The sequence below is a fragment of the Pongo abelii genome, chromosome 19 (assembly GCF_028885655.2).
Source record: "Pongo abelii isolate AG06213 chromosome 19, NHGRI_mPonAbe1-v2.0_pri, whole genome shotgun sequence".
Classification (NCBI taxonomy): Eukaryota; Metazoa; Chordata; class Mammalia; order Primates; family Hominidae; genus Pongo; species Pongo abelii.
This window is the reverse complement of record NC_072004.2, coordinates 11,661,392-11,675,560: the sequence shown is the minus strand read 5'-3', so window position 1 is coordinate 11,675,560 and position 14,169 is coordinate 11,661,392. Positions and strand designations below refer to the sequence as shown.

General features: G+C 41.9%; 1 protein-coding gene across 2 annotated transcripts in view; it reads right to left on the bottom strand.

Moving 5' to 3' along the window:
• DNAH9 (dynein axonemal heavy chain 9) overlaps window positions 1–14,169 on the bottom strand; it is a 382,482-nt gene that overhangs the window by 283,589 nt on the left and 84,724 nt on the right. For both annotated transcript variants that reach the window (XM_024235511.3, XM_054535462.2), the window contains 3 exons: window positions 11,947–12,169; window positions 11,039–11,205; window positions 1,404–2,274 (listed from right to left, as the gene is read on the bottom strand). In XM_024235511.3, the coding sequence (XP_024091279.3) occupies window positions 1,404–2,274; window positions 11,039–11,205; window positions 11,947–12,169 (1,261 nt within the window). The remainder of the gene's footprint in view (window positions 1–1,403; window positions 2,275–11,038; window positions 11,206–11,946; window positions 12,170–14,169) is intronic.

The following is a 14,169-nucleotide window of genomic DNA, read 5'->3' as shown; positions in this document are numbered from 1 at the left end:
CAAGACTCCGTCTCAAAACAAAAACAAAAACAAACAAACAAAAAAACACAAGAGGGCAAAGTAAATTATGATTCCTCAATGAGATATTTTGCTCCAATTAAAAATAAAACAGTATCAAGGTTGCAGAAGTATCTGAAATATCTGGCATAAATGTTCAAATGAAAAAAGTTGAATAGAAAATTATAATTACACTGAGAGCAATTATGTAAAGATATGTATATACATGAACCAAAGTTGGGAGAAATTCATAATGAATGAAAATAGTTACCAGTTAGGGTGTTAGAGCCTGGCTGATTTTATTACGTTTTCAAATTGTTTCTGTTTCATTGTTATTACAGGGAAAGTAAATGTGTTTACATATTTTGTACACAAACCTGTGGCACTGTATAGAGGTTAATGATACTAACTCTTCAATATTTTTAATTAAAAGTTCTCAAACATCTCCCTTAAAGTTTCTGCAAGAATCTCTACCTCTGTCCCGGCCCCCTTTTAATTAAGCCTTGCCTGCTTCAATCACTGGCATTTGAGATAAATAAAACCTGGCTTATTCAATTTGACTTAATGACAACTGCCATACAGAATTGTTTTCTATTATTTTTCACTGCAAATATACAACCTTTATCTACAGTATTACACTAAATATGCTTTTTGGGATTAGCAGGAAAACTATGTTTGGGCAGAATGTGCTTTAATTTCTAACCAAAGCCTGGACAGCGTGTGACATTTTGGAATCAAGCTAATTTGTAAGCAAAGAACTTGCTGTACTGAAAGAATATAGAGAAAGCCTAAAGAAAAAATTTAAAAATGAATCAGAGTCCACTGAGAGAGGGGTAAGTTAATGGCACATTAATTAGGACTAATTAGAAGGGGCAATCAAACACAGGGAAGGTAATAATGAGAAGAACACATATTTTAGGAGAATCCATTGTTTGGTGTTTAGCTGACAGCTGGTAGATGGAGCGCTGGCATAGGTCAGCGGTTTATAGAATGGCGTGCTGCTGAGAAGGAACTTGAATTTGCCTGGAAACGAGACTTGCTTTCAGTGGACACTTGAATTTTAATGATCCAAGAAGCAACCCGTGAGGACCTCATTCCAAACTGCAGTAGCCAGTATTTTTTTTTTTAATCTTTCTTATATATACATTTTTTTTTTCTGAATGAGGTTCTCCTTTCTTTTTCCTACCCATTGAAGGACAAACTGATTGTTGTGCATTTCACTGTTGCTCTTTTCCTCTGCCTAACTTTTGGTGGCAGGTAAGGTGAGCATCTGTGGGAGGTGCCTTTAAGTAAAGTCAAAGCAAGGAGGCAGAAAAGGAAAGAGCCTAGGCAATGCAGGAACTGGGTGACCTTCCCTTCACCCTGGATCAGAGAACACAGAGATTCTAGATTTCCTTAGCAAGTACCTGGGGTAGCTGTGCCCGAATATCTTCAGATCCAATGAATATGCTTTCCAGGTGAGTCCATGTTCGCTGCACTTCAAACCAGATAGAAATGACAGCGTCCACTGTGGACAGCTTCTTCTGCCAGCTCGACACCTCCTCCAGGAAGAAAGCAACATACTTGGACATCACCAGGTTCTGAAGCTGAACTTGATTATCCTCCAGAACCTCTATGAGGTCCTCATCAGAGCGCAGGAGGGGGACACTGGTCCGTGGGTGGGGCTCATACTGGAATTCCATGCCAGCCCAGGTGGTCTGCAGCTCCTTTAAGGTTTTCTCCATACCCATCTCTTTTGCAGCTTTGTCCACAATGCCCCGGACCTCATCCTCATAGCGGTGCAGCTGGAGCTGCAGCAGGTGCGCTAGGGTGGTGTCCTGGTCCATAGTGAAGCTCACACCAGTGGCCTGCATCAGCTGCCTCCAGTGCCGCTCCCGGATGGCTGGATTCTGCAGCTCAGCTACTGCCCTCAGGGAGCTCAGAGTGTTCCACACAGTGCTTTCCAGGCCTGTGAATGCATCCCAGGCCCTGACCTCCTTGTGCAGGTTTCGGATATGCCGGGCAAACTGTTTGCACTCCAACTCCATGGCTTCCACGTTGATATCCCTCCAGGGTGTGGTCTCCCAGGCATGGATGCTGGAGGTCACCAATCCAATGGTGTCCCAGAGCTCCTTCAGCTGGCAGACTTCCTCCCTGCACTGCCTCAGCTGCTTGTAGTCAGGGACATTGACTTCAAATAAGCTGGCGGACTCAGAAATGGAGGCCATAGTGGATTCCATCTGCTGGATCTCGATGTGCCTGGCATCCAGCATTTGATGAGGGTGGATGCTATCAAACCTACAAAACACAGTGTGTTCCTTTGTAAGTACAGCATGCAGGGGCCCATCTCCTAGCATCTCTAAGGTAGCAACCAGCTGAAATATTTAAATGCTTGGTGTTTTAGGAAAGAGCAGTGGCTTTCACCAAAAACATTCTTTTCACCAAAGCAAAGCATGTCTTTTCTTCCCAGGATTTTCTTTTGGGAAAAAAAAAAGACACTTGGGATAGACTGGGGTGGAGTGGGCACTGGAAGAAGGGCAATTCAAGAACATTATGCTTGGATGTTCTCCACCCAGGTCTAGAAGGGAACACCTCCTTATCCAAGCCCCTTTAGACTCTGCCCTTCATCTAGCTGTTGGTTCTGAAGACCACTTGACACAAAAGAGCACTGTCATATTACAGCAGAAGCTGGAGAGCCAAGGACCCTGCCAGGGACCTAGTGATAGGCGATTTCTTAAATTTATTTTTTATTTTTTATTTTTTTTTGAGACAGAGTCTCGTTCTGTTGCCCAGGCTGGAGTGTAGTGGTGTGATCTCAGCTCACTGCAACCTCCGCCTCCCAGGTTCAAGCAATTCTCTGCCTCAGCCCAGTACTCGGGTACTGTACTTGGGTATTGTAATCCCAAGTACCTGGGATTACAGGCATTTGCCACCATGCCCGGCTAATTTTTGTATTTTTAGTAGAGATGGGGTTTCACCATGTCAGCCAGGCTGGTCTTGAACTGCTGACCTCATGATCCACCCACCCTGGCCTCCAAAAGTGCTGGGATTACAGGCGCAAGCCACCAAGCTTGGCTTGGTAGGTGATCTTTAAGTGGGAGAGCTGGGACTCAGGAGCCCAACCTTGACCCTCCCTCCATTGATCACTCTGGGGCAGTGGCTATCAGCCTCAGCTGCATGTCAGGATCTTCTGAAAGCTTTGTAAGATCCCCATGCCCAGACTGCTCTATAGACCAACTAAATCAGAACTACTGGGGGCGGGACCCAGACACACTCCACAGGTGATTTCCATTTGCTAGGATGGTGTTGTCATTCATGGTGAAGCTCACGCTGGTGCCTGCATCAGCTTCAGGCAACAGCACTCCACACTGGAGAAACACTGTGAGTGGCCATGAAGACTGGCTGCAAAGCCCTTGATAGATAATCGTGGTCATTTTCCTTCACCGTGTGCCTCAAATCTGGCTCCTCATCTTCATGAGTTCTCCTCCAAGCTGTCCCTGATCTTCCCGTTCTGTCTTTACCCTTCCCTGGGCCACTCCCTTCTGCATCCTGGGGCAGCCTCTGGGTTTGCACTCGACACCTATGAGCACCATTTCTAGCTTTTTAGTTCACATTTCCTCATCCTCTTCTCTCCAGTGTTTATGGCATGCCTGCACCTGAAACTGCTTCTAATCCTTGTAAGTGTGGACAGACTTTATGCTGCCATACAGCAAAGCATGCGTTCCTGCATAGTGTTTTCCCCAACATAAGACCCTGCATGCGAAGGAACCCATGTAGGCAGATGGCCCTTTTTTTTTTTTTTTTTTTTTTGTGAGACAGAGTTTTGCTCTGTCACAGGGCTGGAGTGCAGCAGTGCAATCTTGGCTTACTACAATCTCCGCCTCCCGGGTTCAAGTGATTCCCCTGCCTCAGCCTCCTGAGTAGCTAGGACTACAGGCACACACCACCACGACACGCTAATTTTTTGTATTTTAGTAGAGACGGGGTTTCACTATGTTCGCCAGGATGGTCTTCATCTCCTGACCTCATGATCCACCTGCCTCGGCCTCCCAAAGTGCTGGGACCATAGGCATGAGTCATCCCGCTCGGCTGCAGATGGCTTTTTTATGGTCAAGGGCACTCATAGCCCTAGCGTTCAAGGACCCTCTCATTTTCTCCTCCAGCCCCACTTTATTATACTCACTCTCATCCTCAAGCTCAGGTTTTCTTGCTTCTGTTTGCTTGGAGGGCTACATACTAGACACACCACAGCTTAAGGGAGAATGGTATGTTCTGCTAAAATCAACACACGTCATCATGGGGTTCACCATCAAAGGGAAGGTTGCGAGGAAATGACTAGAGAATCGGCTGTTTCCTCCCATCAACAGTGTGTGTGTGTTTCTGTATGTGCATGCATGTGTTTGTGTGTTGGCAGGCAGAAAATGAAAGGAGTGAAAAAGGAAGAAAATGACATACAAACTCCTGTTTCTCAACTGCCCTTTCTCTGTTGACTTTAGAAATATTTGACTTGACAGATGGATAGTAATCCTAATTGAAGTCATTTACCTGAATGCTTACCACTTAAGCCTAATTGCCATGCAACAGAATAACAGTTATGCATACTATTAAATTAGTGTCAGATTAACTTCGACGCTCATTATGTTTGAATCCTGCTTGTTCAATCTAAATCGTTTTTGGCTCAGGTGCTATGGTTGTAGATTTACATCTTAAGAGAATGGGACTGACTATCATTTGCATACCTTCTCTATTATTTAGCTCCCACATATTTCAGCACAGAAGGTCAGAGTGCTCAGAGTTGAAAAGGGCCCTGTCTCTCTACATATATATAGAGAGAGGAGCTTTCTCCCTTATGAGGAAGAACGAACTAGGAGGAAAGAAATGGAAGGTGCTCATGGCAAAGGGCCCAGCAAAAAAGATCACCAAGGGTGAGGAGTTCTTGTGTTTATTCTTCATTTCCAAAGACTAATCATTGATGTGTGTAGATTCCACCTTTTATCTTGACTAGAGTGAATTTAGAATGTGAACTGAACCTCTTGATGTTAGTTAAAATTCAAACAAATTCTAAAAGCCCACATGCTGTTTAATTTGTTAGTGGAACACCATTCAGGAATAACTTTTTAGGTAAGATAGGAGCTATTTGGGGTGCACATGGAAGATTAGAAATTATCTTGCTAACCATTCTTCCTTTGGCACCCATAAGCATTCTTAAATCAATGTTGGTTCCTCAATTATTTATAAGAGGTGAACATTTATCAAACTTTTTCCAAACTTCATCCACCCTGCGGCATAATTTTTGTTTATAGTTTAGATTTGTGGGTGATCATTTTCTGTAGCTAACCACACATAAAAACCAACTTGGCCTAAGTTGTGAAGGGAACCCATAGATGTGTAGCCTTCTTATGATTTCAAAACTTTAGAGCAAATTGTCAGGATATTCATAGATCTGGTCCACTTGCCTAAAAAGCTGGAAGCCATCCTCTAAACCCTGGGGAAATGATACAGTATAAGAACAAGAAAACAATAGGAGGGAAAAGGGTGGGTTGAGTCTTTGAAGTTGAAATAATAAGGCAAAATGTATTTTACTCTAAAAGAGAAATGCCTGGAAAGCTTGGATGAATAAAACTATAATTAAAATAAATGAAAATACGGTGCTCATGCATTTGATCATGGAAAAATGACTGATTCAGGCCTGACCCAGATGTGAGCCTAGAGAGAGAGAGGAATAAGTGAGTTAAATTGATTCCTGGGAAATTGGCTGTTGGTAAACGTGAACCTCAGTACCATCCGTATCTGTGTATACCATGAACGGTGTCACACCTATCCTTGATACCCACCAGGTAGCATAAAACTCAACGTGTCTCACACCTGTAATCCCAGCACTTTTGGAGGCCGAGGCGGGTGGATCACGAGGTCAGGAAATCGAGACCATCCTGGCTAACAAGGTGAAACCCCGTCTCTACTAAAAATACAAAAAATTAGCCAGGCATGGTGGCATGCACCTATAGTCCCAGCTACTCGGGAGGCTGAGGCAGGAGAATCGCTTGAACCTGGGAGGTGGAGGTTGCAGTGAGCTGAGATCCCGTCACTGCACTCCAGCCTGGGTGACAGAGTGAGACTCTGTCTCAAAAAAAAAAAAAAAAAAAAAAAAATTAATTAATGTGTCCAACCCTGACTTTGTGAGGTGCAATCCTTCCAATTCTGTGCCCGTCTCGGTGAACAGTGGGACAAAAGCTCTTCCGACCAATTGTCCAAGCTAGAAGATGAAAAATCCCCTTACACTCTCCTTCTCCCCCATCTCCCACATTCAATCAATCCTGCAGATATTCTCCTAAATCTCTCTGCAATCTATTTTCCCCTCTCCCTCATCTCTGCCGCTGCTTCTGATCAGGCCTCACCACTTCTCATCTGGGCTGTTGGAACCACTCTCCCATTGAGCACCTGGTCTTGAGCCTATCTTGCCCCATTCTGTTCTCCACGGCCATGAGAAGGTGGTCTTTACATTATGTTTTTGTCATACTTAGACTCCTCAGTGGCTGAGATTATGGTCAAAACATGGCCCCCTCCATTCTCCTCTCCTGCTTCCTGCATCCCAGCCATACACACATGCAGTTTTCCAGCTGTTTCTTACATTTTCATCCTTCTGCATCTTCATATGTGCTATTTCCTTTGCCCAGAATATCTTCATTTTGTAACTCTTTTTTTTTTTCCCCCCTGAAACAGCTCTTACTTGCCACTGGCTCTGGCTCACCATGATAAGCACCATGTTCTACGGGAGGTGTGAACTGCCTCCTCAGGTGGGGTTAAAGCTGGTCCCCAAGGTGCATGCCTTATTGCTCATTTTTGAAATTGTCCCTGAGGCTACAAGTCCTTGAGGTCAGGAAAGGTGTATTATCTCAACATCCTAACAGCTACATCATTTTTTGCCAGCCCTACTGCTGAGACCATAACCTCATCTACCCCATGAAAGCCTAAATCATGTGAATAAGGTCAGATTAACTGGAAGAACAGGATCAAGCTGAATGACATATCTTAGGAAACCAATATGTCTCTGGGAGGTTTAATGACAAATATTGCCCTTTTCTGCAGTTATGGAAGAGACAACAGACACTGTGCAAGAAGGACAAAAGCCCTTCTTTCCTCATGACTGCTGCCTTGGGCTATTTGGAAAGCTGTTTTCTCTAGTTGTCATGTAGGACAGCACCCCATGGAAGACATCTTCAAGAAAGCCCTCCCAGCCATTCATAGAATCTGGTTGCCTGCTGAAAACACGAATGGTCTTCATTGAGCTGGAGCTAAGAGAGGTAGATTATTTTGGCTCAGTAATCCCTCGATTACCTTGGTCTTGGTATGGGCAAGAAGACTATATGTCATGGTGCCATTTCTTAAGGTCAAGAGGACCATGCTCAAGGTCAGGAAAACCAAACAGTGAAACGCCACTAGAGCATGGGGGCATTCCTTTCATTCAAGAGGGAGAACTGGTCACCAGCTTTAAGAGTTGCACAAAGCCCTTGAATCTGAGTAGGATGATTTAGCCAATTACTGCGGTGAGAGCTTGGCTCTCACCGAAATATGGTGTTATAATTTAGAGTTAAGAACTAAAAGAGGAGCTGAAATTTGACTTGGACATGAAGAACCTCAACCTATGCAACCTGACTTCACACAGCACCTGTCAGACTGCAAGGGCTTAATAAGACACTCAGGTTTTTTTTTTCTCTCCTCAAACATGAGAACATTCAAAACTGAGCTTAACCTGTGTAACCTAATCAGGAGCAGAAACTTGCATTCACAGAGAAATGTATGAGGGTCTGCACTTTAGAAATTCATAAATGATCTAAAAGTGAAGAAACCAGAATTAAACTCAAACTTGAATTCACAGAAAAATGTACCAGGGCCTGCAACTTAGAAATTCATAAATAACTTAACAGTGGAGAAACCAGATTTAAACTCACATGCCACACACAATACCTACAAATTTTGAACACTCACACACACCAAACTAAGAAAGAAAACAAAACACATAAGTTGACATCCACTAAGATTCGCTTTAGCGATAAATCTACAATTCCATTTTAGCTCTGATGTTTTTCTTGACAAGAAGAGAAATACATCAAAATTGCAGAAATGTTTGGTTTCCCAGCAGTTCTTTTCAAAGCATCCTCTTCCAGGGATTCATCTGCATGTCAAATTAGCAGATGTGAATTTGGAACACCCAGCTAAGAGTAGCAGTATCCTCACAGCCAGCAGATACAAGTGCAAAGAAAGAAAAACGAACACAACTATCAAATAAAAATAAAATGAAAAAACAAACAGGAGTTGATCAATACACAAAATATACCCATGAAGGAGGAATACCGAATTTTGAACAGACACAAAAGCACACCAATGTTGTTTCCCTTTCAAGCAGTCTTAGAAGTCTCTTCGAGAGGATATATCCCAACATCTTTGAATTTTTTTCTTTTTTGAAATTATTTTAAGAGACTGTTGGGCCGGGCGCGGTGGTTCACACCTGTAATCCCAGCACTTTGGGAGGCCAAGGTGGGAGGATCACGAGGTCAGGAGTTCGGGACCAGTCTGACCAACATGGTGAAACCCTGCCTCTAGTAAAAATACAAAAATTAGCCAGGCATGCTGGTGGGCACCTGTAACCCCAGCTACTCAGGAGGCTGAGGCAGAAGAATCACTTGAACCCAGGAGGCGGAGGTTGCAGTGAGCCGAGATCGTGCCATTGCACTCCAGCCTGGGTGACAGAGTGAGACTCTGTCTCAAAAAAAAAAAAAAAAAAAAAAAAAAGAGACTGTTGGTGCAAAAATATTAGTGTCTTTATTTTTATGGCTGTTGCCTTTGGTGTGGCTGTTGTTAACACTAAGCAGTATTACCTAGCTGGAGAACTTACCTCCTTCAGCAGTTTTGGCTCTGAATTGGTGTTCAATTTCAAAAATTCAATTGCATGCCCAAAAAAGAGTCAAAAGAATAAGCCTCAGACTCTGAAAGACAGTCCCCAAAGGAGTCTACAAGGGTTTTGAGCAACAGATGATTCTTTGGAACAAGGGCATGGCTCCTAAGGCAACTATTCTAAAGAGATACAGACTTAGGAGTTACATTCCTCCACATGATTGCTTGAAAGGAAACCAATTACTTACCTTTAGGGTGGTGGTTTCCAAACTTGGCTGCACATTGGAATTCCTGGAGCTTACAAAATACTGATTCACAGGTCTCGCCTCCAGAAAGTCTAACTTCATTAGTATATAGGACAGACTGGGCATATTGAGAGTTTTAAAATCTCTCCAGGTGATTCCAAATGTACAGCCCAACTGGCAGCACATTGCTTTAGAGTCACATGTTTTATATATTTATATCTTATGTCTGTTTTACACACTTGTCCTTCCCTGCCTCCTAACCTACTCATCTTATTCTCTGTTACCCCAAGTATAATGCTTGGGAGATAGCAGCTGCTTAATACATGTTTGAAGAATGAATGATAAAAATAGGCATGCCAGGTTGGGTGAGCAAACATCCAGTTCGCCCAGAACACAGGTGCTTCCTAAAACATGAGCATGCTTGTAGTCCCAGCTATTCAGGAGGCTGAGGTGAGAGGATTGCTTGAACCCAAGGAGTTCAAGGCTGCAGTTGGCTATGATTATGATGCTGCACTCCAGCCTGGGTGACATAGCAAGACGCTATCTTGAAAATTCTGCTATCTCCCAAGCATTATGCTTGGAGTTACAGAGAGTAAGATGAGTATGTTAAGAGACAGGGAAGGACAAGTGTGTAAAGCAGACATAAGATACAAATATATAAAACCTATGACTCTAAAGCAATGTGCAGCCATTTGGGCTGCACATTTAGAATCACCTGGAGAGATTTTAAAACTCCCAGACAACAACCAGAACAGTCCTGGGCAAATCAGTATGGTTTTTCACCACAGTACCAGGCACAATGCTACACACTTTCAAGAATGGTCTCTTTAATTCAACCCACAACTATATGTGGTGGACACTACTATCATCTACATTTTATAGATGAGGAATCTGGAGCACAAAGGTATTAAGTAACTTTGTCATAACATAAGAAGTAAGTAGAAGACCTGAAATTAGACCCCAGGCCACCTGAATCTAGCATCTATGCACTTAATTTTTATTGGACTTCGTTCCAATGAAGTTGTATTTTTTTTTGTTTGGTTTGTTGCTTTAATATTTCTGTGGGCAAATAACCTTTGAAAATGAAAACATTCCTCACTGTGAGCATCGAGAATTTTCCAGTTTGGAGATTTCGAAGTCTGTCTACCCAACAATATAGAGGAGACCCAGCAAGAAATGAAGCTCAAGGAAACAGGAAACAAATCACAGAGCTGGAGCATTAGGGCAAAGGGCACCCAATCTAGCTGGCACATCAGCAGATGTAGGACCATTCAGCGCCAGCTTGGCCTCCTGGTTGGAGCTGTTGATGCTGAGCAGTGGACCAGAAGAAGACCGCTTCACCACGGGAGGAAATCCCTGAGAAAGGAGCCCAAGTATGTGCAGTGTGGGCATGGATGAATGGCGTTGCCGATCCTAGAGTTGCTTTGTTTATGTAAAGACCTGTCATAACAAGCAGGGAGGTGTCGGAACCAAGCAGAGAGAAACCCCCTGAAGAAAACCTTCACCTGAATCCTTCTTTATGCTGCCAAAATGAAATGCTCTGTAAAATTTTAAAAATTCAATCAGCCACTTTTTAAAACCAAAAGAACAGTCTGTGAGAACTTAGAATGCTAAAGGTTTAGTAAAATCCTAGTAATTATACCACCCATCATCCTTTTATAAACTTGGAGGCACAAAGATGCTTCTAGATATATATGCATTTTCTTAAGGCAAGATGTTTCTACAATCCTTGGCTATTTCATACAGGTCATGATAGGATTCGGTCCACATTAGCACCGCCTTTCAACCAAAGGTCCTCAATGGGAAGGAAGATTATTAACTGGTCTGCAGCTGCTGGAAGGATATACATACTCAACAAAAAGATTATCCATGACTCAAAGACTGCAGTGTTCAGATAAAGAGAGGCAGCAGTGTTAGGCTCATACCTGAACGGGGCTTCTTTGTGGAATCGCTCCCAGAATTGCTGCTGTTCTGCATCGAAGGCTGTGCACCTCTGGCGGAGGAGTGTCACTTCATTTGCCTGCAGTGAGGCCACCTGCTGCTTCACAGTAATGGCCACCTTTTTTATGTTGTTCCATTTCTCAGGCAGCTCCTGCAAAGGAAACCTCAGTGTGGTCAGATTCCCAAGGTGCTCTTTCCTCTCCCATAGTCCTGAGCTGGACAGAGCCCAGATGCTTCCATCTGTGCTACAAGATGGTACAATGATGTGGTGGTGTCATCTTCCCATTCCCTACAATCTGCCCTCCACCCACTCTTCCTCGAGTTCCTTCTGCAGCTGCTCTCAACTATTACCTACTGCTCACTCAACACTAACCTTCTTGCTCTCAATCTCTGGCCCTCTAAGCACTCTAAATTTGTGACAACTTGGAATGCTAAAGAGACTTTTAGATTTATCTTAAAGGAAGATGTTTCTACAATCTTCGGTTTCTATTGCTTCTACTGTATTTCTACTGAAACTACATTAATACCTTCCCTTTTCTATATGCTTCAGGATTGCTTGGTTATTTTCTTTTACGTCCCACATTTCCTCTTGGACCATTTTAACATGTTTCAGATCTGCTTTTTTTTTCTCAACCAAAACATTGGTTCATTTCTATGGAAAAAAATTATCCATCTTAATTCTCCCATATATCTCCAGCATTGCCTTCTCCCACATGTATTGAGTTTCTAGAATTTGCTAGACATTACAAATACGCTACACATTATAGTTCCAAAACATGGATCTTGCAGCTCCAAGCTCTGTTTTTCATTTGCTGTACCCCACTTTACCCCATTCTGAAATCCTAAAATGTTTCCTCTATTTCTTTTATAAGGAAGACATAAAGGCACTGACCTCCAGCTGCTTAAACACTGTTTCTGGCAATTCTTGTTCATAGGTCTTCAGCAACTCAATAGTCTGCTTTAAGGGCTCAAACATCTCATCAGTGTTACTCTGCCATTCTTTAACAGCCATAAGGTGTCCCATGATCTCAACCAAGCCTTGGAAATCCCCTTTTTCAACTTTCTGAAGTAAGCCGCTCTCACTCTTCTTTATAAATGCTTCAAGGTTGGCCAAGCTAATCAACACAAACAGAACATGAGGAGCCATTCTCATTCTACTCCTCGAAAGGAAAATGTATTGATTTCTCCAACAAAAATATCTATCATTATAAAAATCCTACCACATGCCGAACACTTTGCTAGGCACTCTGCATAGACTATGCTCTGATGTTAAGAATATGGCCTCTTGCACAAGGTGTCAAGGTTATGAATGGCAAAGACTGAGGCCTATCCTGTGATGGAGGAGACTCAGGAGGAGACATGACATCTAAATATAACGTGTGATTTGGATAGAATCAAGAATGGAGGCAATTTCAGAGGTTCTCCGAGCACACTCAAAATCTGTGATAGTATGTAGACCTTTGTATTGAATGCTGGATTCAGAGAAGTGGCAAAATTTATGAAGTGGATAACATGAGAATTATGGCTTGTGATAGCATTGCTTTGTGAAAAGAAGCATAGAAAAAGCTTCTAAGAGGTGTTTGTTGGCAATGCAAAAATGATCATATGGTGATGGACAACTCCAGGAGAAAGAAGCTAATAATTTTCAGTAGGCCTTTATATCACTTTACTAGATGGCAGGAAGAAACAAACATTTTTAAGTTGACAAATCAAAAACTGTCTTAAGATTATACTCTAATAAACATATTCTAAAACTTAAATAATAAAAGAGAAGGCTTAAAATGTGAAAAATAACAAAGAATAAAAACAAGCAAGCAAAATTATAAAATAACTGAGTGGAAGATCTAAAAATGGAAAATATAATTATAATTTAAATTTCAACAAAGCTGAAAGGGGATTAGACTGCTGTATGATATACGTGGAGAAGTTTCTAAACTGTAGGGCAGAAAGAGAAAAAAGGAAAAATATGCAAGTTATTAAAAGACAGGAGATAATGAAAACATCACACATAAGTATAACAAAAGTGCCAGAAGAACGAAATAGAACAAACAAGAAGCAATATTTGAGAAGAGTCTGGCTAAACATTTTCTAGAATTGCTGAAAGACACGCAATGTAAATCAATAAAGCCCAACAAATCCCAAGCAGAATAAATATAAAGGAACCCTCATATAAACACTTCACTATGAAACTACAGATTACCAAAAGAAAAAAAAAATCTGAAAATTAGCTTCAGAGCAAAGACAAGTTTCTTAAAACAACGACAGCACACATACAACAGAAACAAAACTAGACTGATAACTGACTACTCGGCTACACGAATGGAAGCCAGGACACAGCAGAATAATATTTTCAATAATCAAAGAGAATTTATGTTATTCTTGAATTCTCCCCTCCACAAAACTATTTTTAAAGAACAAGGGCAAAATGAATACATTTCAGACAAAGAAAGAATGAGAACACTTATCAATAGACCTTTACTAAAGGAACTTCTAATGGGATATACCTCAGTCGGATGTCTGGACTATAGAGCAATAATGGTAAGTATGTTGGTAAATCTAAATAGGAGACCGAGGCGGGCAGATCACAAGGTCAGGAGTTCAAGACCAGCCTGGTCAACATGACGAAACCCTGTCTCTACTAAGATACAAAAACTAGCTAGGCATGGTGGTGTGTGCCTGTAGTCCCAGCTACTCGGGATGCTGAGGCAGAAGAATCGCTTGAATCTGGGAGGCAGAGGTTGCAGTGAGCTGGAATCACACCACTGCACTCCAGCCCGGGCGACAGAATGAGACTCCATCTCAAAAAAAATAAATAAAAAAATAAAAAAATAATAAATAAACATTCGGTATATATATACATAGTTCCTGGGGTTAAATAAATAATAGAGAACAGTCTAAATTACTAGGAATTATAGAATATAATTTGATGGATGAACAGGAGACATCAAACTATTCTAAAGTCTTTTAATCATTGTGAAGAGACTAAAAATAATAATACATTTATTTATTTTAAGGATGCTTATTAAAATAGCAGTGGTAACCATTAGAACAGTAGAACTACATGGCATGACATTCAAAGTAGCAGAGGAAAAAATGGAATAAGGAAAATAAAAGA